The 24,387-nt window shown below is 42.1% G+C and overlaps 2 protein-coding genes across 5 annotated transcripts in view; one reads left to right on the top strand and one right to left on the bottom strand.

Annotated features, from left to right (window-relative positions):
- Nucleotides 1-1,178: 1,178 nt before the first annotated feature.
- NR0B1 (nuclear receptor subfamily 0 group B member 1) lies at nt 1,179-6,285 on the bottom strand. Of its 2 annotated transcripts, none has more exons than XM_037512569.2 (2): nt 5,094-6,285; nt 1,179-2,110 (listed from the first exon to the last, which is right to left on the bottom strand). In XM_037512569.2, exons 1-2 carry the CDS (start codon nt 6,274-6,276, stop codon nt 1,866-1,868), a joined length of 1,428 nt encoding a protein of 475 aa, XP_037368466.1. In that variant the 5' UTR covers nt 6,277-6,285; the 3' UTR covers nt 1,179-1,865. The 2 variants fall into 2 exon arrangements, with proteins under 2 accessions (XP_037368466.1, XP_054551777.1); XM_054695802.1 differs by lacking the exon at nt 1,179-2,110 and adding an exon at nt 2,117-2,449.
- Nucleotides 3,881-24,387, top strand: part of GK (glycerol kinase) — a 342,820-nt gene continuing 322,313 nt past the window's right edge. For 2 of the 3 annotated variants that reach the window (XM_054695793.1, XM_054695794.1), the window contains exon 1: nt 3,884-4,004. The gene's annotated coding sequence lies outside the window, so the exon portion shown is untranslated. Of the gene's footprint in view, nt 4,005-24,387 lie in introns of all 3 variants that reach the window. The other variant, XM_054695801.1, reaches the window with a different exon arrangement.

Raw genomic sequence — 24,387 nt, 5'->3', positions numbered from 1 at the left:
TTGGTCCTAAAATGGTCCAATGGGCACTCAGAATTGAAAATGATCCAATAGGGCAGGTTTCAACTAGGGTGGGCAACCCTGAAAGAGGATATAAGGTAGGGCAGGCGCCAGCTGGGGACCCTCAGACTCCCGTTCTGTTCGTGGCCCCTGAGGAAAGAAGAAAGAGGCATCCAGGAGACGACCACTGAAGAGATAAGACAGAGCTTTGCAGCCACCATGCGGCTGCACCGGGCTCCATCTGAAAAGCGCACTAAAGGCCCCGGGCCTGGTGTCTCAAAGAGCTGTTTATCTGACCATCCCTGCAGTTGCCTCCTTGCTGTCTGGTCCGGCATCCAGGGCTGTCTATCCAGCCTTTAGACTGTGGCTTCTGGCTGCTGGGCATCATCTCAGCCGCTCCGCTGGTGGATGCCTCCGGCTGCTTGTCAGCCGCTTGCCAGCCGCCTCGAGCTCCAGGCCCTCATTGGCTGGAGGAGCCATCTTGGAGGAGCGGCCTTTTGTTTGGGACTTCTGGACACTGTGGACTCTAGGGTGAGATAGCCGGTCATCCGTGACCTTAGGAACGCTTTGTTTCCCCTGTTTGTTATATAAGCCCCATTGTTCCCTGACCCTGAGAGATCTTGCAATTGTGCACACAGGTGAAAACCCAGTGACCAGTTCTCTATTGGGCGCTGTCCTTGGAGGGTTATAGCCCCTGCTATAGCCCTGTTTCATTATTATCCCACATTTTGAAGTACTTTTAAAATTTAACGTCTTTGATATTACACTTTGACTTAACTTTCTCTGTAATCCTACAAATGTTATTTGCTGCACTCTTCCAAGAGCCTGATCTGAGCTGTATATAGAATTTACTCAACTGCCAAAGGGGTCTGCACAAAAGAAAATTTAACTCCCTGTGATGGGTCATTACCCTGGACAGAATTATTCATCACTAATGGGCAGTTTATTACGCTTATTACATAAGTGAATGGACATGTAGGGCCCTGAATTTCATCTGATAAGGAAGAATTAATTGTACAGATTACATTTAAAGGGGCTGCGGGAACCAACAATAAAATCATTTTATGATTTCATGCCGTGATTACTCACTATGAGTTATACATGGTATATATGTAATGTGTGTGTATATATATATATTGCATATTATATATATATTACATACACATATAATGGATCTAAAAGGTGGGATAGAACTAGGAGTTCATAATGATATTACACTTTCTGGAACTATATCTCATGGGATGTACATTTCTTGTTGAACTTTGTGTAGAAAAACCCCAAAGTAAAACTGGAAAACCTTTCAGGTGCCTTTACCATCACACATTGTACTACTTGGTACAAAGACTCTTCCATACAACTGTTGGAAGTAGAAATGAAATTAACAAAGTCAACCCTAACCGACACTGGCATGTCATATTAAAATTTGCTACCCATGAAGATGATTTTCGCTTATGTTGGCCAAGTTTTTAGTTTTTTTTTTAAGCCTCACTTAAACTCTGATGAAACTTTTTTCAACAAGTTAATGGTTAACACCTTAATGTTTATTGTAACTTCATACTGCAAATTTGATTTTAGCAAGTTAATGCAGAGTCCCTAAACTTATGAAAATCACTTATTAGCACAGTTCCTGCCCATTCTTTAAAGATCTAGAGGTGCGTTTACTGTTGGCCAATATTTTCCTTCACAATGGAACAGTACAGAACAGAGGATTTTCTAATTGTCTGTTGCTAAGGTTTCTTTTTAATTGAATACAAAATTACTCTGCATGTAAAAATAATATGAAAATTTATTTTACACTATTTTACACTCTGCACACAGCGCCTTATCTTTCCTTCATGGTGAACTGCACTTGTGTGGCACCCACGCTTTCATAACTTTGCACAGAGCATTTCCAGCATCATATCATCCATGCTGACTGTGCCAATGATGGGCCTGAAGAACAGTTCAGCGATGACATTGGCATTGATGAATCTCAGCAGGAAAAGGGCACTATTCAGTTGGGCGAATCTGGCCTGGTGCCCACTGTGTGTCATCTTGACGTGTTCGCTGAGTATCTGCTGAGTTCCCCACTGAAGTCCCTGAATGTACTTCACACACTGCAGGCCTGGCAGGTCTGGAAGAGAAGGGAGAAAACTCTGTCATAAACAGCTCACTCACTCAAGAGTCCTTTGCTAGCTTCTAAAATATATCCATTTGTGCCCTATCCCAGGTTTCCACAAGAGCTCAAACTTCCTGATCCAAAGGGCTTTCCAGGGCGACGATAAAATGTTGAACCTGTGCTAAGTTTTCAGAAGCAATGCTTCCAAGAATAAAACACCATACAATTATTGCATAGTTTCACTATACTTGGATCCTCACCTTTAGAAATGACAGGTCCCCAGCCAACAAATGTACCCTTAAGTCACCGTGATAGTAGAATGCCACTTAATGAATCATTGCTCCAGTTCACTGTCTGGACAAATATGAAGATATGCATAATGAGAAGTTTTGTCAGATGACAGATGTTATACCATCCTCCCTCAAATTTCCCACCTTATAATGATCAGCTACACGATGGTTGTAAACACAACCCCAAACTGTGACTGTAGAGCCTTTCATTATTTGCCTACTGGCTGATGTTAGTCTAGCATCCTATAATAATTGAAGGATAACAGTGGCCACTTAACCCATGCTATCTTGATTTCTGTGTTGAGGAAGGTGAAAGTAAAGGGATTCTAATGAGTGTTCCCTGGGAATCTTGCAAAAACACTGTTTTGAAGGAAGAAGCCTTTGATAGCATCCTCTTACAGTCATTAAAAGGTTAAAAAGTAAACGTGAAACCTCACGGATTGCACCATGGTTCAAAAGTAACTTTTCTAATAGAAAACGCATGACGTTCTTGCAGTACAGTGTGATACCTAAGTAAAAGTGATCTAAACACATGCAGGAAAGATGATGTGCTTGTAAGTTTTATAAAGAAGAGAGTAAGGGGAGGCTGTTTAAAAAAGTCTTACCCTCCATGACAGTAATATTACACTAAAGTTATTTAATCTGTATTTAAGTGAGTACCAATTTACTGTTCTTTTTAAATGAGATCCATGGTTATTGCAATAATTTCCCTTCCCTTTTTTTTTCTAGAAATTGCAACAGGAAAGCATTTTGAAAGAATCATACTAATCATCACAGAGTAGCAAAACGATGTAGTGTTCTTTAAAAAAAAATGGCAATAGGCAAGTCATTTCTATCATAAGCAAGCGTCATCTGTCAAATGAAAGGAGAAGAAAATAAAACAACATCTCTAGTTCCTATACCAATTGGTTGCCCCAGTCTAAGCATTAACATCTTATTAATAGCTTATTGTCCAGGCTTGAGATCCAGCTTTACTGCTGAGGGTAAGAAACATCACTTTTCTCTGCTTTCCTACCACACCCCTCCTTATCGACATCCCCACCCCAGTTGCTTTAAAAACAAACAAAAAAAAATCTTTACCTTAAAAGTTTCAACATAAAGATCAGGGAATGCAAAAGGATAAAAACAAAGACAGGCCATGCATTTAACATGCATTTCTTTTCCTCTAAGTGAGGTGCATTTGTGTTTAAGAGAAGATTTGGAAAGACAGTTGAATAAGGGAGAGGTGTGTGTTTGTGAGAGATACTGTATGCAAACAGGGTGATGGAAATGGGGTGACTAGTGGAATGTAAACTTCTGGAAGCTGAGCTGTCTCACCTTTGTATCCCAGCAGAACCAGGCCCACAGTAGATGCTTAATAACTGTGGCTGAAGGAGCGAGCAAACACTTTTCCAAGTGACCTTAACCACCTGGGGGTACTTATTAAGGAATGCAGATTTGCAGACCCTGGACCAGAGCTGCTGAATAAGAACCTCTAGGGGAGGTGCCTGGAAAGACTTTAAACAAGCTGCCCCATCCCCAGTGCTTCATATGCACAGGCACGTTTGGAAGACAGTGATAAAAGAAAAGCTGGCCCACAAGGATCACTGGGATGAGCTGAAGTCTCTACACCCTGAAACGTGAGTACTAAATGCATGAATTTCCCACTTAATACTGCTCTATAGCCTTCAAAAATGCTCAGCAGAAGCTAGGGACATAACCTGAGACTCCTGATATCAGGGGGAAAAGCTGTGGAGGGAGCATTAGCAAAACTACTCCAACTCAAGCTGCCTGGAACTTTCCTGCCCAGTTGTGACAGTTTTGGAAAGATGCTGAAAGATGACTCTAGTAGGAGAACATACTCCACCGGGTGCTGGGCTGTTCAGGGAGATGGTCTTCTATGATTTTGTTGCCTTGTGTGGGACGAGTGTCCAGCAACCAAGAGAGTGTGGTGCAGCCGACATCCCACTGGGTCCAAGAGCCAGGGGACCCATTATCCATGACTCCCTGGTCATTTATGTTGCAGAAAGGTCACTTGGGACTAGGCTACCTGCACAGGGGGTGACTAGAAGGTCTCTTCGGTCTCTAAAGTATAGCGCTCCTGCTTTCTGTCCCTAGTGTTTTTTTTTTTTTCCTGCCCCTTTACTAGCCAGATACTCAAAGACTTGGAGGATGAGACAGGCCAGCTCCTTAGGACCATAAAAATGACCATTCAACTCTAAATCTAGTATCCTGTCTGACGGTGTCCCCAGGATTGCTCTCTAGATGGGTTCTTAACAAAGATTCCTTTCCTGACAGCCTTAATACATTTCCTCCAACCAAAATGTTCTAGTAAATTTCAGGAATGGGTTTCAGATAGATTGCAGAATTGGCAGTGAACACAAAGTTTTTTTTTTTTTTTTAAAAAGCTATGTCACTATGTAAAAGGCTAAAGGAGAAGGAGTAGTCATATCCTTTAATGGCACAAACTTTCCTGTACTGACAGAACAGTGTGGAAACTTCAACGAACTCCCCTCAACCCACCTTTGGCTGACTTTGTGACAGCAGCCCACCCACGCTGCCAGAGCGTTTCTGGAGCAGCCCCAACTCTGCTGTCAGTGGCAAGTCTTCACTTGGCCCCTGATACTGCCCTGAGCACGGAAAACCTTCAGTACCTGAGCCCGGGGTGGGCACTGTCCAATGCTTTTCTGAGCTAAGGAATGCCAAAGCCCCAGGCCGGCGCCCCTTACCCGGGTTAAAGAGCACGGTCCCCTTGAGGTAGGCGTACTCCTTGGTGCTGATGTCCAGGCTCCAGCACTTGGCAAGGAAGCCTTTGATGGCTTGGACCTCGGCAGCCGAAGGCAGACGCCCAGCCTCGGGTGGTGGTACCAAGTGTAGCGGCCCCGTGGGCAGGGGCGGCGGCTCCTCTCCCGCCGTCTCCTGCCGCCTGGTGGTGAGGATCCTCTGCAGCAGGCTGGGCTCCGAGGTCTCCACCGTCTCAAAGTTCAAGCGGTCCTGAGCTAGCTCCAGCATGAGCAGCGGCGCCCAGCAGCTGCGCACCAGCACCAGTTGCTGGTCGAGGGGCAGCACTTGGAAGCAGGGCAAGTACTTGACGAAGCGCAGCGTCTTGAGCAGGCCCGCAGAAGCTGCCTCGCAGACCACCTGTGGACTTTTGAGGGTCACCCGGCGCTCCGCGCCACACGGGGGGTCCCACCAGGGGGCCCCCGATGGCATCTCGGGAGCCGCGTGCGTTTGCTTTGCGCTCCCGGGCTTGTGGTACAGGATGCCGCCCGGCTGCGGGTGGTCTTCATCACAGCAGCAGCAGCGGCACAGGGGCGCCACGACCCTCCCGCCCAGCTGCTCCTCTCTGCCCCCCGGCCTCTGCGCGCAGTAGGACCGGTCCCACCAGGAGCCTCCCAGCCGCGCCTCGGGGGCTTCCGGAGCCACGTGCGTTTGCTTGGCGCTGGTGAGCAAGCTGTAGAGGATGCTGCCCTGCCGCGGGTGGTCTTCTCCGCAAAAGCAGCAGCGGTACAGGAGCGCCGTGGCCCGGCCGCCCGGCAGTGCCTCTGTGCCCACCTCTCTGCCCACTCCGGGCTCCGAGCCGCACGAGCAGCCCCAGCACGGGCCCCCCACTCGCGTCTCGGGCGCCTCTCGGGCCGCCTGCATTTGCTTTGCGCTTGTGAGCATGTTGTAGAGGATGCTGCCCTGCCGGGGGTGGTCTTCACCGCAAAAACAGCAGCGGTAGAGGAGCGCCACTGCACGCCCCCCCGGCAGCCCCTCTCTGCCCACCGGGGGCTCCGAGCCGCAGGAGCAGCCCCAGCACGAGCCCCCCAGCCGAGCCTCGGGCGCCTCCGGAGCCGCCAGTGTTTGCTTAGCGCTCATGAGCATGTTGTAGAGGATGCTGCCCTGCCACCGGTGGTCCTCGCCCGCCATGGCCGGCGGTGCCCGCAGCCCGGCTCTGTCCAGTGGCCGCCGCCTGGGATCTATTTATACTGAGAGTGCACGCACGCGCGGCGGCCGCCTCCGCCCGGGCAAGGGCGCGGCGCGCCAGTGTGTTTGCCCGTGACCTCCGCGCTTCGCAAGGGGGCAAATGCTCCTTAAAGGCTGGAAGTGGGGCAGGAACGGAGGCGCGGGAGCCCCTGGATACGTCCCTCCTCCCTCTCATTACACCTTCCTTGTCTCCGGAAGATGAGAGCAGAGTTCAGGGAGCCGGAATTTGGGGCACGGTTCCCACTCTTGCCATGAACCCTGGCATGAATTGGCTCCCTTCGCTGGCGAGCAGAGGTTCTCCAATGGGGAAAAATCTACTTCTATGTCATTTTTGTAAACTTTAAGTAAAAGTTGAATGGCATGTTTTGTCTAGGCATAAGGAGGTCTCATTTTTCAAGGGACCTTGAAAAATACAGACCATGAGCCAGCAGTATCGGCATCCTATGGGAACTTCGTAGAACTACCCCAAGTCAGGCAGCCACCAGAACTCTGACTCTAAATCTGTGTTTTAACCAGATACCTAGGGAATTTGTATGCACCCTAAAGTTTGCAAAGCTCTGCTCTCTGGATGCTATCTTAAGCGTTCTGTTTAATTCAATTAATATGTATGAGTGCCCACTGTGTCCTAGAAAATGTCAGCGAGCCTCGCGCAGCCAGCAGGCTGTAAAAGTGGCTCATATTGGGAATAATTAGAGGAACTAAAAGTTTGCTACAGTTGGCTCTTGCACTCTTCTGGAGGTATCACATTGGGTTAATGTGTAATTAGCACTTCTCTCCTTCTTCCTAAGAGAAAGATGAGAAATATGCAGGAAATTTCCAGGTTTCAGGAAATCTGGCTCCTTTGGTCCTCCCTTGGCACACAGCCTCCTTCCTTGAGTACCGCACAGGCCCTAAGATCAGTGTCCCCACATTACCACCTGCCACTTGTGTAACTAGCAGATTGTTTTACCAACCAGCTGGATAAGTTCAAAATAACCCTTTAGTCATCTCTAAATTGAGGTTTATTTAGTGATATCTTGTGTCCAAGACTGAAGAGGTGGAGCAGCAAAGGGAACAGGGAAGAGGATTGGCATATGTTAACTGGTACAGGATCCTCTTTTTTTTTTTTTTTTAAGATTTATTTATTTATTTATACAAGCACTGGGTACGGTCAGAAGCGCGGGAGGGTGAGAGAATTCCCCAGAGCAGTGGGCGGCAGGAGAGGTCTGCGCACCATGTGGGACGTTCGCTGGTGACCGGGGATTGAACCGGCGCTGCAGAGGCTGTGGGCAGCTTCGCAGCCCTGCGCCACCGGGGAGGCCCTGGCACAGAATCCTCTTTCCTTTTTTTTTTTTAATTTCTCTGGGAGCTGGAATTCTGAGCATAAGAAGAAAATCTTGGTACACTTATTTTGCATTTAACATTTTATTCTGCCTCTGAGAGACCCTATAACACAGTAGTTAAATCTTTGGAACTGGGAGCCTCCCTGGTGGCACAAGGGGTTAAGATGCAGCACTCTGAAGCTATCCACAGCCACTGCAGCACTAGTTCAATCCCCAGCAGGGGAGGTGACCCACATGGCGCAGCAGACCTTTCTTGACTCACCTGCTGCTCCTCTCAGCAGCATATTTCGGTCAGTCTGCCTGTTCTGTTCCCCACTCTGTCTCTGGTGAATCCTCTCACCCCCCCACCTCTGGCCTGTTCCCCAGTTCTTGTATGCATAAATAAATAAATCTTTAAAAAAAATCTCTGGGGCCTCCCTGGTGGCGCAGCAGGTTGAGCACAGCACTGTGAAACCGCCCTCAGCCTCTTCAGCGCAGGTTGGATTCCCGGCCAGCCAGGGAGATTCCTGCATGGCATGGCAGACCTCTCCTGTCGTGCCCACTGCTCCCCTCCCCTCAGCAGTGTTTTTGGTCCGTCTGCCTATTCTGCTCCCCACTCTGTCTCTGGTGAATCCTCTCAACCTTCCGTGCCTCTGGCCTGTACCCCACCTATTGTATAAATAAGAAATAAATCTTAAAAAAAAATATCTCTGGCACTGGCACCAGATTGTCTCAATTTTAAACCTGACCTTAATACTTGGTACCTCTTTGGCCTTAGGCAGTGTATTAGTTTCCTATTGCTGATGTAACAAATGACCACTAATATAGTGGCTTAAGGCAAGACAATCTTATTATATTACTGTTTTGGAGGTCAGAAGTCTGAAATCATTTTCACTGTGCTAAAATCAAGGTTACATTCCTTTTGGAAGCTTTAGGAGACAATCTAATTCCTTGAGTTTTCCAGCTTTTAGAAGCTGCCTGTATCCCTTGGCTGCTGGCCACATCACTCTGACCTCTTCTATCTTCTTTCTAATTCTTTTAACAATCTTTATGATGAAAAAACCTTTTAATCCAGAGTAATTTCCCCATCTCAAAATTCTTAGTTAAATCACATTTGCAAAGTCCCTTACCTTTTAATATAGCAGATTCACAGGTTGTGCGATTAGGACATGGATATCATGAGGGATTGACATTTTTCAGTCCTCCAAGGGAAAGCTGTCTAAACCACCTATGCCTCAGTTTCTTCATTTGTACTATGTGGATAATAGTCTCTGTGAGGTGATCCTCATGTGTGAGATAATTCATGTAAAATGCTTGCACGTGGTAAGTGTTGGGTGTATCAACCATTATTTATTTTCCTTTTTAAAAAGATATTGTAAGTTAACTTTAGGGTAAGGCAGTGATTCTATACTGGCACTACCATTATTCTGTCTCTTTTAGGAAAGCCTACCTTTACCCACCACCACCCCCCCAGAAGCTGCCACATTCTTTATCTGCATGTACACATTTCTTAGCCCGGAGTCCAGACACTGAATGGTCATCTGGTCTATAACAATAATATATATTGGAAATATTATCTCATTTCACCATTCACCATTTCCGATATTCAAGCTACTACTTTGGGTATCCTTATTGCTACTTCAGCAATCTTCCTACTTAAAGAACCCACCAACCAGCCTAGCTGAAAAACCCAGCCTAACTCAGGCCCCGCCCTAAACTGCCAGCACCAATTTCAATTATACTACCCTCTTTTATTTTCTTCCTAACACTTATCAGAACCTGATAGGATTTATTTAGTCAGTTGATACTTATTGTCTACCCCCCACTAATATATAAGTCCCCTGATGGTAAGGAATTTGTCACTATATCCCAGCAACTAGGACAATGTCTGGCACATAGTAGGCACTTAAAAATTTTTTTTTGGCCAACTGTACCTTTAGAGAAAGAGGAGAAGGATATGGCTTCTACTTACAACACAGAGAACAGGCGTTCCTTCACAACTATTGCTATCCTGGCCCTGGAGGGATGAGAAGTTGGTGGACTCCATTATATTCAGAAATTTCTGGAGGCCTTTTCTGATATTTAGCATGCTACAGGTGCTGTGTTAAAATGCCAAAAGAACTTATGTAACAGTAAAAAGACATGGCTTTGAATTTGGGCTCTTCCACTCTATAAAAATATAACACTGAATAAGTCACTTAGCCTCACCTCCTTAATTATGAAATGGGGGAAAATTCTATATGCCAATATTAGTATGTATACCCTGTTCTAAGTCCTTCAAGGGCTATTATTATCTCTCAAACAGCCCTTTACAGAAATGTTTGCTGACCTCTTTGCCACACAGAAAATATAAAGCAACTTGGGTTTATACTCATTCACTTTCTAATGATTTGGCATTGAGCACAGCATTTAACATTACATTAGCCTTTTCATCTATGAAATCAGAAAAAAATGTTACAAACTATTTTCGTATACACATCCTTACTCTATATTAAATTCAAGTAGTTTTCTAAAATTTTTAACCTCATCAACTATGTGTGTCTGTGTGTATGACTATTTAAATCCCAGTAATGTAAATGCATTTTTTTTAAATTTTAATCACTCATACCTGGCACGTATTTGATGTCTTTGCCTTTGACTTTCAGGCATTGGCTCACACTGAAATTTCAGTACAGTGCTGAGAATCATGAACTTGTAATTCATTGATTATAATTCCTGTTCTTTCCCAGAAGCAGAGTCTTCCCATTTTCTTACTTGTGTCTTTCTTGAAGTTACCATCTATTTGCAACTCTTGAAGGACTTCCTATGTTCTTTGGACTGACTGTTTCTAAGGAGAGATTGTCTGCTTGTCCTTCACAAGTATTCATCCTTGGAAATGGCAGGAAAAAACTGACTTCATTTTTCCACTTTGCGTTCCCCCCCCAACCCCGAACAAATAGTGCCTGAGAAAGAAAATCATCTAGACACACCAGTGCAGAAATTCACACCAAGTAATGCCAGCCTGCTGGTTGCTGCAGGATTAGTGAAGATATAACCTTCTAAGGCAGGCTTCTTCATTTGAGTTGTTCTGTAGCCTCAGATCACTGTGACAACTAGACAAAAGGACAATCATCCACTGCACCTGTCATGTACTGAGTTTGTCCACAACTGCAATTTGGATATTTACACTGAGTCATTGTTCCATGACCTTGGTCAATTGGACACCTGCTCTGCAGAATCCATTATCTCTCCAACTCAGGGTGGGAGTAAAGCTGCTCTGCCTGCCTGAGTACAACCTTCAACTTCAAAGTCATGCAGTTTTCACCAAAGGATGTAGGAGTGAAGTGCAGGTGGGGATAAAGCAGGGTAAAATTGTAAAACTGACCTTTGCTTGGCAAGCTGTTCTTGACCTGAGAAGGCAGAGATCAAAAACCTGATTCGAATTTTCATTGTGGGTGTAAGAAAGCTAGAATGCATCAGAATCCAGTTCCTTCAGTTAACAGGTGGCAGAGAGTAACAATAGTGTTTTCCTTACTTTTCAAGGTAAATACTGGATAAACACTATTGTAGGAGAATAGTGGCTGATTAAATCCAAGACATAGTCCCCCTCCTTTTCCTTTCCAAGACCCAGGCTTTTTAAAATTCTATTTATGGAAAAATTAATAGGCTTTAGCTGCTGACTCATGAAACCCATAAGGAAGACCAAGTCATCATTATTTATTTCCTTCTGATGAGCTACAAAGACCGTAGTCCCCTGCTTTCGGGTCGTATAGTTGCTGAGCTGGAGTATTGATGATTAAAATCACAGTAATTCTGAAATGTTCTAATATCAACTTTCCAAATCAGTCAGACAAGCATTCTGTTCAAGGACAAATATTCATCAAATCAATTTATTTTACTGTATCTATCAATTTTGAATCCACCCAAATACCAAATGTTGATTTACAGTCTCTAATTAATAAATTCAATTGACTGGCAGGTTTAAAAAGCATTACCCTAGTTGGCTGACAAGGGATTCAAATTGATTTGACTGGTCAGTTTAAAAATCATTGCTCCATTGGTCCACATGGCTATGTCTGCTCATGGTTATGATAATTTTAGTTACAGACTTCCTCTTTATCAGGGTCTGAAATTGCTGTAACATTCCCCTCCTAGGGAACTGCTTTCTTCTTCCCTCCAAATTTACTTCATGTAACTGCCCACTATCACTATGTCTACAATGCCTTGTACATTGCCTGGCATATTAAGAGCACTCAACAAAGACCTGTTGAATGAAACAGTGGGCGACAATGATTGCAAAGTCTCTTCTAGATCTAAGGATCTTTTAACTTCAGAGTTGTCCATCCTTCTCTCCTTCCCCCCTGACTACGAGGGGGACTGTTAAAAAGTCTCACCAGCCCTGCTAGCCCCTGGTCCCTTTTGCACAACATTAGCTCCCCGTGTTTACCACTCTGATTTCAAGTTGGATAATCTCAAAAGTGAGAATAAATATATTCTCTGCATTTACTTCACAAAGTTGTTGAATATGTGAAATAATTAACAATACCTCACAGATGTCCATTATTACATGTACTGCAATTTTTTTTTTTTTTGGTGGGATCCTCGCCAGCAGCCGGGGAACGAACCGGCACTGCAGAGGCTGCCCGCAGCCTCACAGCCCAGCGCTCAACCGCTGCGCCACCAGGGGAGGCCCTGGACTGCAATTTTTAAGTCAGAAGCACTAAACCTAATATGTTGCCCAACCAAGTCAAATTTGTGCATTTGAAATTATCTATAAATATACATATCCAATACATTTGAACTAAGGGATCCTAAAATCAATAATAAGTTATTAGAGTTTGGCATTAAATGCATTTAACTTTAGTAGTGCTGTAAACCTGTTTTTTTTTCCTGAACCCCCAAAAACAAACATACAAAGAATGAAAAAAAAAAGTGAATAGATCTAAGTGGATATTTCTGCAGCAGAGCTAACTGCTGATAAGAGGAAAGTAAAAACTTTTTTCTAAACTGATGTTTTTGCCATGATGGGTGTCGCTGGGTTATTAAAAAGCTGCTTTAGCTTGACTTCGCTCAAGAAGGGTGCTAGATGAGCACTGTGTGCATAGCCTGGAAGTGATCCCAAGAAGCAATGGTGAAAATGCAAAAAAAAAAAAAAAAAAAAAAAGTAAAACTGGGAAATATAAATAAATAAATAAATATTGGGAAAAAAATAAGTAAAACTGGGAAGGAGGGAAAGCTGATACTCTCAAGGTGCATTACTATGAGCAAGAGAAGTGATTCCGGGCCTCCCTGGTGGCGCAGCGGTTGAGCTCTGGGTTGTGAAGCTGCCCGCAGCCTCTGCAGCACCGGTTCGATCCCCAGCTGCTCCCCGGCCACCGGAGGAGGGTCCCACATGGTGCGCAGACCTCTCCTGCCGCCCGCTGCTCCCCTCAGCAGTGTACTTTGGTTCTTCTGCCTGTTCTGCTCCCCGCTCTGGCTCTGGTGAATTCTCTCACCCTCCCACGCTTCTGACTGTACCCAATGCTTGTATAAATAAATAAAAATAAATTAAAAAAAAAGAGAGAAGTGATTCCCCCAGAACCTCTAGGGAATTGTACAGAGTGCTCCCAGAATTGCCACCCAAACATGGTGCCAGAATTACCTCTTCATTAGTTTTCACCCCTCAAAGTTGAATTCCACCAAGTTTCCATCATATCCTTGCTGTTGTAAAACATAGTATGAAAAGTCACAGTGTGCATGGAACTGGCCACAAATAAGAAATTAAACTTTTCATAATAATTCTGCCACCATATATCAAACCTCCATGTACTAAAATGTAAGTGAAATAGAGTTTGACATTTCTTTTGTATGCAGAACTGTATGTGAGAGAAAGGTAATGTGTGTTATTGGCATTCTTTCATTCTGCAGATGAATTTTAATTTGATTATAAATTCCTCCTTTTCAGATAGTAGGTTATTCTAAATGGGTTTACCTTGCTTGGTTTCTATTAAGTGTTAATTTAACATTGCTAATTGCAATTATACTTTGGTTTGCTTGGTGTTCTTTTATAAGCTTCAGTGCAACATAGCTTGTCACATATCAAGGCCATCAAGTCCTATTAAAAGGGTAAATTATATAATACAATGTTTCAGTACGTGTTATTTATGCATACAAGAACTGGGGTATAGGCCAGAGGTGCAGGGGGTGAGAGGATTCACCAGCGACAGAGCGGGGAGCAGAACAGGCAGATTGACTGAAATACACTGCTGAGGGGAGCAGCGGGTGAATCAGGAGAGGTCTGCTGCACCATATGGGTAGCTCCCTGGCTGGGGATCGAACTCATGCTGCAGTGGCTGCAGACAGCTTCATAGTGTTGTGTCTCAACACCTTTTGTCACCAGGGAGGCCCCAACCACCATAGTCTATTAACTCTCCTCTTTGTTCTCCACCCCGACCCTCCTCCCTGGTAGCCTCAATTCTGTTGTTAGATTTCAAGGGTTTCTTTTGTTGTAGTTTTGTCTGTTCTTTTGTTTTGCGTCTTTATATTCCACATATGAGTGAGATCATCTTGTGTTTTACTTTCTCCTTCTGATTTAGTTTGCTTGTATCATGCCCTCTGGTTCCATCCTTCTTGTTGCAAATGCCAAAATTTCATCTTTTTTATAGTCAAGTAGTATTCCATTGTGTATATATACCCCATCATCTTAATCCACTTATCTGTTGTTGGCACTTTGGTTGTTTCTGTAACTTGGCTGTTGTTAATGGTGATGCAATGAACATAGGAGAGCATATATCCCTTTGACTTAGTGTTTTTGCTTACTTCAGGTAGACACAAGTGGAATTGTTGGATCATATGGTACATCTATTTTTTACATTTTGAGGAACTCCCATGCTATTTTCCATAGGGGCTGTACCAATTTCTGTTCCCACCAACAGTGTAAGAGGGTTCCATTTTTTCCACACCTCACCAACATTTTGTTTCTGGGTTCTTTTTTTAGATGGGCCATTCTCACAAGTGTGAGATGGTATCTCATTGCTCATTCCCAGAGTGTCTGATTTAATTAGTGTGAGGTATTGCCCAGGCAGAGAGAATTTTAAAAACCTCCCAGGTAATTCTAACAAACAGCTAGTTTGAGAACATTGCTCTTAAAAGTAAAACTGAACATCGTAGTTGATACGTAATAATAATAAACATAAGTAGCAGTAATAATATTTTCGGAGTGATAGTGTTTTCAGTAAACAAACATGAGGGCTGTAATAAATGAAAATGGTTTGTCCTATTATCTTAACACTGATCAGTTAATCAGATTAGCAGCATAAGGGGATGAAACAGAAGTGGTGATAGAGAAGGGGAAAGACATGAAACATAGGGTGAGGCATAGTAGGCCATATCATGGAAAGTACCAGCGTCTGCAATAGCAATGGTTCAGTATATAAACTAGTGTGATGATGCAAAGGATCAGCATCAAATTCACTTTGGGGAAATTGAAACCTCAGAAACCAAATGGTTCTCTTGTGCTTCCCTACCCTGTTAAGGTTTTTGAGATACCCGCATGATGTCTAAGGAATTTAGAAGAAGAAATGGGAACAACCAGTTACTATCACCACCTTAGCTCATATCCTGATAACCTCGATTGTTTTATAGCAGTGATCTCCTGGCTAGCTGCTCATCATCTCACCCCCCCCCCCATTCATCTTCCAAATGCTGCCAGGGTGATATTTCTAGAAGCAGAATTTTGATCCCATCATCCCATTGCTTAAAAAACACTCTGGGGCCTCCCCTGTGGCGCAGCGGTTGAGTGTTGGGTTGCGAAGCTGCCCGCAGTCTCTGCAGTGCCAGTTTGATCCCCAACTGCCGGCGAAGGTCCCACATGGCGCGCAGACCTCTCCTGTCTCGCCCGCTGCTCCCTCAGCAGTGTACTGCTTCGGTCTGCCTGTTCTGCTCTCCGCTCTGGCTCTGGTGAATCCTCTCACCCTCTCGCACTTCTGACTGTACCCCGGTGCTTGTATAAATGAATAAATAAATCTTTAAAAAAAAAAAAACTCTGAATACATCCCATTACATGAAATATCACCTCCTTAGCATAAGGGGTCAGAGAGAGAGCTGAGATTTATTGATCACCAGATGCTCTCTTGTTCTTCAAATCTATGAGCTAGCTGTTAGCGATCCCAGTCTACAGAAGAAGAAACTAATGTTCTTTTTCAGGAGAGAATACTTAATGGCAGAAGCAAAATTAGAGTCTTGATCTACCTATATCTGTACTACCTTCCAAGCATGATATATAAGATCCTTCATAATCTAACATCTTTTCTGAATTTATCTCCGGACTACCCCCTCCCCTATTATAGTCACATGGTTGTTACACATCCCCTCATACACATCATGCTTCTTGCTATTCCTTTAAAAATTAGTTTCCTTTTATACCTCTATACTTTGAATTGTATTTGTTTCTAGAATGTTCTCCTTTAAAAAAATATTTAAATTCTTACATAGACTTTAAAATTCAAATTCAGTGTCATTTCCTACACGAAGCATTCCCAAAACTTCCTAAATAGTTTGTCTCTCCTCACTGTAATCATAGTACTTTCCATGTATCCTATTAGTTTTGACATATTGTCTGTGATTGTATGTTGTTTATTTCCCTATTATAAAATAAGGTTCTTTAGAACACAGATCATGTCTTATTTTCATCACCAGTATCTTATTCATCTTGGGTTCTTTATCAGTCAGTTTGGGCTAAGTTATGCTATATAACAAATACTGGGCCTCTCTGGTGGCCTAGGGGTTAAGTCTCAGCACTATCACCACTGTGGCCAGGGAGCTAACCCACATATGGTACAGCAGACCTCTCCTGTCTTGCCTGCTGCTCCACTCAGCAGTGTATTTCAGTAAATCTGCCTGTACTGTTCCCCACTCTGTCTCACCACCATCCCCCCACACCTCTGGCCTACACCCCAGTCCTACACAAAAATAAATACCCCCCAAAAAACCTTTAGTGACCTAGAACCACAAAGTTATGTTTCTTCCCTCTCTATTCATTACACAGTAAAGTCATATTTCATACAAAGTGGCATTGTATTTATTTTAAATATGAAAGCATCAAAATATTAATAAACTCCTACTATAAGCTTAGAATTTGAAATATAATTTGAATATTTCTTATATTTACATATTCACCCCCAAATCACAAAATTTCAAAACTGGAGTGCCAAATGAATTGAAAACTGTTCTATTGCCAAATAGCAGCACCATTTTAGCTGGTATGTGGAGATACTATCATCTTTCATTAAGACTAGTCTTTAGTCTTTGAGGTATCAAGAACATATTTATTATATACAATTTCATCTATTGTAAGCAAACAATGCAAGTTCCAACCTCACCCACCAGTCTTTACGATGAACACATAATTCTCAATTTCGATCCTGATAGGACCACTAAAATATTTCTTTTTTTTAAGATTTATTTATTTATTTATACAAGAAGTGGGGTACAGGCCAGATTCGCAGGAGGGTGAGAGGATTCACCAGAGACAGAGCGGGGAACAGAACAGGCAGACTGATGAAATACACTGCTGAGGGGAGCAGCTGGCGCAACAGGAGAGGTCTGCCGCGCCATGTGGGACCCTTGCCCACCTGCTAGGATCGAACTAGTGCTGCAGAGGCTGTGGACAGCTTCACAGCGCTGTGCTCAACTGCCTGCGCCACCAGGGGAGGCCCTAAACTATTTCTTCAGAGACTTTCTGTAAGTCCAATAGCCTCTTCTCATTCATATAAGGAATGTAAATGTCTAGAATCAGTTTTGAAAATTAGATGGGTCACAGCATCATCAGTATCAAAAATCAAGCTCTAGGGCCTCCCCTGGTGGCGCAGTGGTTGAGCACTGGGCTGTGAAGCTGCCTGCAGCCTCTGCAGCACCATTTCGATCCCCAGCCACTGGCGAGGGTCCCACATGGCGCGACAGACCTCTCCTGCCATGCCCGCTGCTCCCCTCAGCAGTGTATTTCGTCAGTCTGCCTGTTCTGTTCCCCGCTCTGGCTCTGGTGAATTCTCTCACCCTCCTGCGCTTCTGACTGTATCCAGTGCTTGTATAAATAAATAAATAAATCTTTAAAAAAAAATCAAGCTCTATAGCATTCTCCTGGTTAATATAAAAGAGCAGTGAGGGGCCTCCCTCATAGTGCAGGCAGTTGAGTGCAGTGCTATGCTATGAAGCTGTTCGCAGCCTCTGCAGTGTGAGTTCGATCCCGGCCGGCTGGGGAGATACCCACATGGTGTGGCAGACCTCTCCTGTCTCTCCCACTGCTCCCCTCAGCAGTGTGTTTTGGTCAGTCTGCCTGTTCTGTTCCCCGCTCTGTCTCTGGTGAGTATTCTCGCCCTCCCACACATCTGGCCCGTACCTCGGTCCTTGTATAAAGAAAGAAAAAAAAAGAATAAAAGAACAAAATAAGGTCCTAATTCTATTTTCCATTATCCAGTCAATTAACAAATATATGGGCCATGAAACTATTTCCTGCTTTGTCAATATTCACCAAGTAGAAACTTTGTGCTAGCAGGTTACATTCTGCTGAGTAATTTACTAAAATAATAACGAAAAGAATTTTCCTTTTATATTGAACATGTTAGTATCATAGACACACTCATGCCTAAATCTGCTACTATGATTATTATGTGATGACGTAGGTCTGCCTAACTGCCAAGAATCCCATGCACATCCTCACACGCCATGTCACTCCTGCAGATAGTGTGATGCTCCTTTGAAACATAAACTGATGATGTACAATTATTTTGAAGAGAAGTTAGACAAAGTTTTTTTTCATTTAAATATGAGTAGTAACTCAAATAAGAGAATTAAGATATGTTTTATACATACGTACGTTATTTAAATCTCTACTAAAATCACTGAGACACGATGCAGTTGCAGATGTTTGAAAAATTCACTGTTACCAAGTGTAATTTTCAGTGTGTCCTGCATGCTAATTTTTCTTTTTTTGCATTTTTGAACCGTGACAGTGTATTCATGCCACAGATTTTTACTGAGCACATAGTATATTCCTAGTACTGTGCTAAGCACTTTCTGTGGATTATTTCCTTCAATAGTATGGGTCTCAGAAAATACTTTATTTCAATGTAATATTTAAGTCAGTATTGCAGTGTATTTGACAGGAGAATGGAGAGACTTTCAGGGGGAAGGCACAGTTGGGCCATAGCCCAAGGTGGGACACATCTTGGTATATTCAAGGACTCTACAAACTTGACAGGTTAACAAGTGGGGCAAGTCGATAGTGCCATCATCATTTAGCACGATGCTAACCTAATCCACATTTTCTGTAGCTAATATGAGTGTCCATTTATATTACTTAAAAGAAGCTCCACATTCTCTTTCCATACATTTACAGGATGGAAGAATATTTTATAGTGAATATTCTGCAACAAACTAGCTCAGAGAGCAGAATTATAGAATGGGTCACATCTTTTACATGTCTACCAATCAGACAGGAGCACATTCTTTAGGCATGTGGTGTTTTTGTCCCTGGTGATTCTTTCTGTGCTTTAACTTGATACTAATATGGTAGCTAGAGGGTTTCTATATGTTGGCAATAGTCCCACATACATTTTGAAAGACAATAAATCCAATCTAAGTAGATTTCTGTCTGTGGAAGTACTCTACTGTCACAATGTTATTTGACACAATTTAAAATTCTCATTAACTTCATGAGATGTGTACTAAGAAAGCAGTCAAGTAGTGCCTTGTACTTAAACACAGCATTTGGTACTTCCTCGCTTCTTCCCTGGTGATTATTGATTATCTATCAAGATCTGGCCTCATGTGACTTCCTCACTTCTGAAATACATATTCCCTTTCACTTTTAACTTGTTTTAAAAAAAGTTTTGGAATGTTTAAATCCTTTTAATCTTTCTCCCATGTGTTACAAAAGCCCTAGTTGGGTAAGATTAGGTGTGTCTGTGACACTCAGTCTTATTCAATCCAAAGTATTGGTACCTTGAACAACATAGAAGTTCATTTCTATCTCTTTTATAATTAATCTGGGAATGGAATCCTCATGGTTGGCAAGGCCTTGGTCATCAAGGACCTATCATGGACATTCTTCATCTTTCTTCTCCACCATTGCTATTAGCCTATTGCCATATAATCAAGATGACTGCTGTAGCTCCAGCTATCAAATCTATGTTCCAGCCATCAGGAAGATAGATGAGACAAGGGATGGATGATAAAATGTCCTTTCGAACATGTCTACTAAGAAGTTACCATGCCAACATGTTCTTTACATATCATTGACCTGAACATAGTCACAAAACCACAGCTTGCTGGAGGAAAGCCTGGGAAAAGTAGTCTGAGGCTCTGCTAACAATCAGGGGACCTATTACTAGAAAAGAAGGAAAAAATGGATTTTGGAGTAGGCAGCCATCTCTGTGCCAAAATATAAAAATAAACACACTATTATATCTGACATGTGAGATGATATATACCTTTTCTGAATTCTAACTATAATCTCCCCTCCCCTGCCTTGGCCACCGGCCACCCAGCCTGCAGCACTTACCACAAATGCTCACGCTTCTCTATGATTTTATAAATTGTAGTTCATCTAGAGAAGTATGAGTTATATGTTTTCTATATTTTGAAATAAGTGCTTTTTACCTGTGGTTCTTATTCTAAGCATGAAAAATAAAAGTAATTCTCGTTTAGATCTAACAATTCACAATCTATCAGAAATGTTATTGAAGAGCTTAACTCTATTAAGATAAAATTCATATAAAACAAAAGTAGCCATTAAGTGTACAATTCAGTGCTTTTTAGTATATTTATAATGCTGTGCAACTATCACCACTCTCTAATTCCACAATATTTTCATCACCTCAAACAAAACTCCTGTACCAATTAAATAATCACTTTAAATTTCTCCCTCACACCCAACCATAGGAACCACTAACCTGTTTTCTATCTCTATGGAATTGTCTATACTGCACATTTCATTAAATGGAATCATATAATATGTGGTCTTTTGTGTCTGGCTTATTTCAATTAACATGTTTTCAAGTTTCATCCATGTTGTAGGATGTGTCTTATTCCCTTTATGGCAAATAATATTGTGTGAGTGTACCACATACTATTTATACATCATTTTGTGGATATGGGTCTTTTGTGCTTTTTAGGTATTATGAATAATGTTACTATAATCGTTCAGGTGAAAACTTTTGTTTTGGTGTATATTTTCATTTTTCTTGGGTATATACTTAGGAGTGGAATTGTTAAGTTACATGATAATTCTATATTTAACTTTTTTAAGGATTACCAAACTGATTTCCACAGTGTTTGGACCATTTTGCATTCCCACCAGCAATTTATGAGGGTTGCAAATTCCCCATATCCCCATCAATATTTCTTATTTTCTGTTTTTAAATGATAACATCCTATGAGGTGTGAAGTGATATGCAATGTGTGGTTTTAATTTGCATTTTACTAATGATTAATGATGTTGAGCATTTTATCATCTGGTTGTTGACCTTTTGTGTATCTTTTATGAAGAAAAGTCTATTTGAGTCTTTCTAATTTTAATTGGACTGTTTGTGGTTTTGTTGAACAGTGAGAGCTCTTTATATATTCTGCATATTAATTGCTTATCAGATACATGATTTGCAAAAATTTTCTCCTATTCAATGGGCTATCTTTTCACTTTCTTGTTAGGTGTTTGTCAAGTTTGTAATTTTGATGGAGCTCAACTTATTTTTCCTTTTGTTGTTTGTGCTTTTGTTGTCATATTTAAGAAACTACTACGTAATCCATAATCACAAAACTTTACATCTATATAAAAATTATAGTTTTAATTCTTACATTTAGCTGTTTAATTCATTCCGAATTAATGTTTGTATATGGTATGAGATGGGGTACAAATTCATTTTGTTTTTTTTGCATGGGGATATCCAGTTTGCCCAACATTATTTCTTGAAAAGGCTAGTCTGTCTCTATTAAACTGGTTAGTGTTCCTGAGCTGACATCAGTAGAAGCCAGGATTAACTAGGGATTGGGTGGTGTTAATGAGTCAAGGACAATTTAGAAACCGGATATCTCCAGTAACAGATAAGAATTATAGCGTATCCCTGGAAGCATCATCAGTAAGAAAGCAGTAAACTACTCAAATCCGTGGCAAGGGGTTGGGGGAGTGCTTGTTATAGCATTTAAAATCTTCTGCATGGCCTTGGGTGAACCAGTGCTTCCTGTTAATTTTACAACTACTGTTGTCTGTATCTGTTCTCCCAGCATGCTTAACAGAACTTTTTTCTGTTTTAGTCTGAGTAGTTTTTTTGGTCTCAGACAGATTTTTACTATTTCAGTGTATCTATTCCAACCATCTGTTGAATATCATATATAATTAAGAGCTTTTTAAGTTTTTTTTTTAAAGATTTATTTATTTATACATGAACCAGCATACAGGACAAGTATGCGGGGAGTGAGAGGATTCACCAGAGACAGAGCGGGGAACAGAACAGGCAGACTGCCTGAAATACACTGCTGGGGGGAGCAGGGGGTGAGACAGGAGAGGTCTGCTGTGCCATGTGGGTAGCTCCCTGGCCGTCCGGGGATCGAACTCGTGCTGCAGAAGCTGCGGATTGCTTCATAGTGCCGTGCTTTTACCCCTTGCGTCACCATGGAGGCCCCGAGATTTTTTAGTTTTAAAACCATTAAGTCTTCAAAGGTTCTCTTTAGTACAAAAGCAAAATGACAAAGTAATTTCTATTCTTTTGGTTAAATTTAAATTATCTTTTAAAATTTGACTGGGAAGTAAGTCTCTAGCATCTTCTTTTCTATGTCTTGATGATTGCCTCTTAAAACACCTAAATTAGGAGGGTTAATAAAATTTTGCCTTCAGCAGGTATGCCATGATTTTTAAAATCCTTCATGCTAGCAAAGAGCCAGTTTCATACAAAGCTCAGTCAGAAATAAATTTGTCCTGGGTATCTGCAAACTCCTTAAAGACAAGGGTCTTGTTTTATTTACATTTGTACCCCTTTAGCTTAACAGTAGGTCTTGTATATATGAGTTTCAGTAAATAGTTGTTGGATTGAATCCTATTTGAAAAGCACTTTGAGAGCACTATATAAAAGATTGAGTATTTTATAAGATGAGAGAGAAAGGTTGATCTTAACTGTACCTATGACTATGTATGTCATTTTAATGCTTCCCCAAATGCTAGGGAGTAATCAATCTTGAGAGACAAAACTATGCTCCTTTTTTCCCCAAAGGAAAAGTGAGTTTCCACATAGATTTGGTAAAATAATGTCCTATCTTTTATTGAATACCTCAAAATCATGTTCTAGTCATGTTTTATTTTTCTGCCTACCTATCTAAAACTGATTAAATATAGATCTACCAAAATGTGGAAGTATAATAATGGCATCCATATTTATCAGTATATTAAAAATTATACTTATAATAATTATGTCCAACCTATAACTTAGTACTTATTTTGGAAACATAAAATTTTCTCTAACACAATAGTCTGTTGGTAATAATGATAACCTTCAGTATTTTTTTCCCTCTTAAGAAGTCATGTCTAGGGCCTCCCCTGGTGGCGCAGGCCGTTGAGCGCCGCGCTGTGAAGCTGTCCGCAGCCTCTGCAGCGCGGGTTTAATCCCGACCTGCTGGCGAGGGTCCTACATGGCGCACAGACCTCTCCTGTCGCGCCCCCTGCTCCCCTCAAGTTGCCTGTTCTGCTCCCCACTCTGTCTCTGGTGAATCCTCTCACCCTCCCACGCATCTGGCCTGTACCCCGGTTCTTATGTAAATAAATAAATAAATCTTTTTAAAAAAAGATGTCATGTCTACATCCGATAATAGTTGTATTTGTTTTCTGTCATTTAAAAAAATCCTTTTTTCCTCAAATCTGCTTGTTTAAACAGTGGGAAAAGCTTTTGTTTTTATTTTGACCTACTTTGAACAGCACAGTCATATTATGATTTATGCGTATATACGTCTATCTACACCTATAAATGTATGTGTATGCATACAAATTCACACACCCAGGGGTGGGTCCAATAAGAGAGGAATATACAAAGAGTTATGAGAGTTAAGATAATTTAGAGACCTCTGTGGTGGTGATAACACTGGGCATGATTGAATGGAGGCTGGACATGAGGTTGGTATTCAAGAAGCAACAAAGATTTCTAAGGAAGGGGATAATGTGAATAATACATGGGATGAGAAAATCCTCTGGGAATTTCAAATTTTCCAGTTTCGTGTGGGTGTGGTGTGGGCTTTAAAGTTAATTTAGATCATGTATAATGGAAGGCCATGTTAATTTGTATTCCACTCAAAGTGGATTCACAGACAAGAACTTAGGTGTGTATAGGTTGTTTATTTGAGAATTACTCTCAAGAAGAAATGAGACAGTGCAGGGAAAAAAGTCCTCCCCCAAAAAGAGTTTATTGATGAGTAAGTTATCTCTGTGGTGTCCAGTCCCTATAGAGAATACCCTGGGAAACCATATGAAACAGTGCAGAACTATTCCACTGGAGAAGGAGAAAGCTGGGGTATTTATCTTTGAAGCCTTATTCCCTGTTAGTTGTGAGCTGCAGAATAAGGGTTAGTACACCACCGCACTTCTGGGTTGCATCTGCAGGCAGCTAGTCCTAGGTTATTGGGGAAATCTCTTCAACAGAGAAGAAACATAGGTGCTCTTGAGATGAACTTTAACAACAGGTTGCGAACTGTTCCCACCTGTATCTTCAGGTGAACTCGAGCAAGGTGAGAGTTCATGGGAAGAGACAGTGACAGAGTC

Source organism: Talpa occidentalis, unplaced genomic scaffold (assembly GCF_014898055.3).
Source record: "Talpa occidentalis isolate TD23 unplaced genomic scaffold, MPIMG_talOcc4v2.1 talOcc4.15, whole genome shotgun sequence".
Lineage (NCBI taxonomy): Eukaryota > Metazoa > Chordata > Mammalia > Eulipotyphla > Talpidae > Talpa > Talpa occidentalis.
This window is presented reverse-complemented; position numbering and strand designations above follow the sequence as displayed.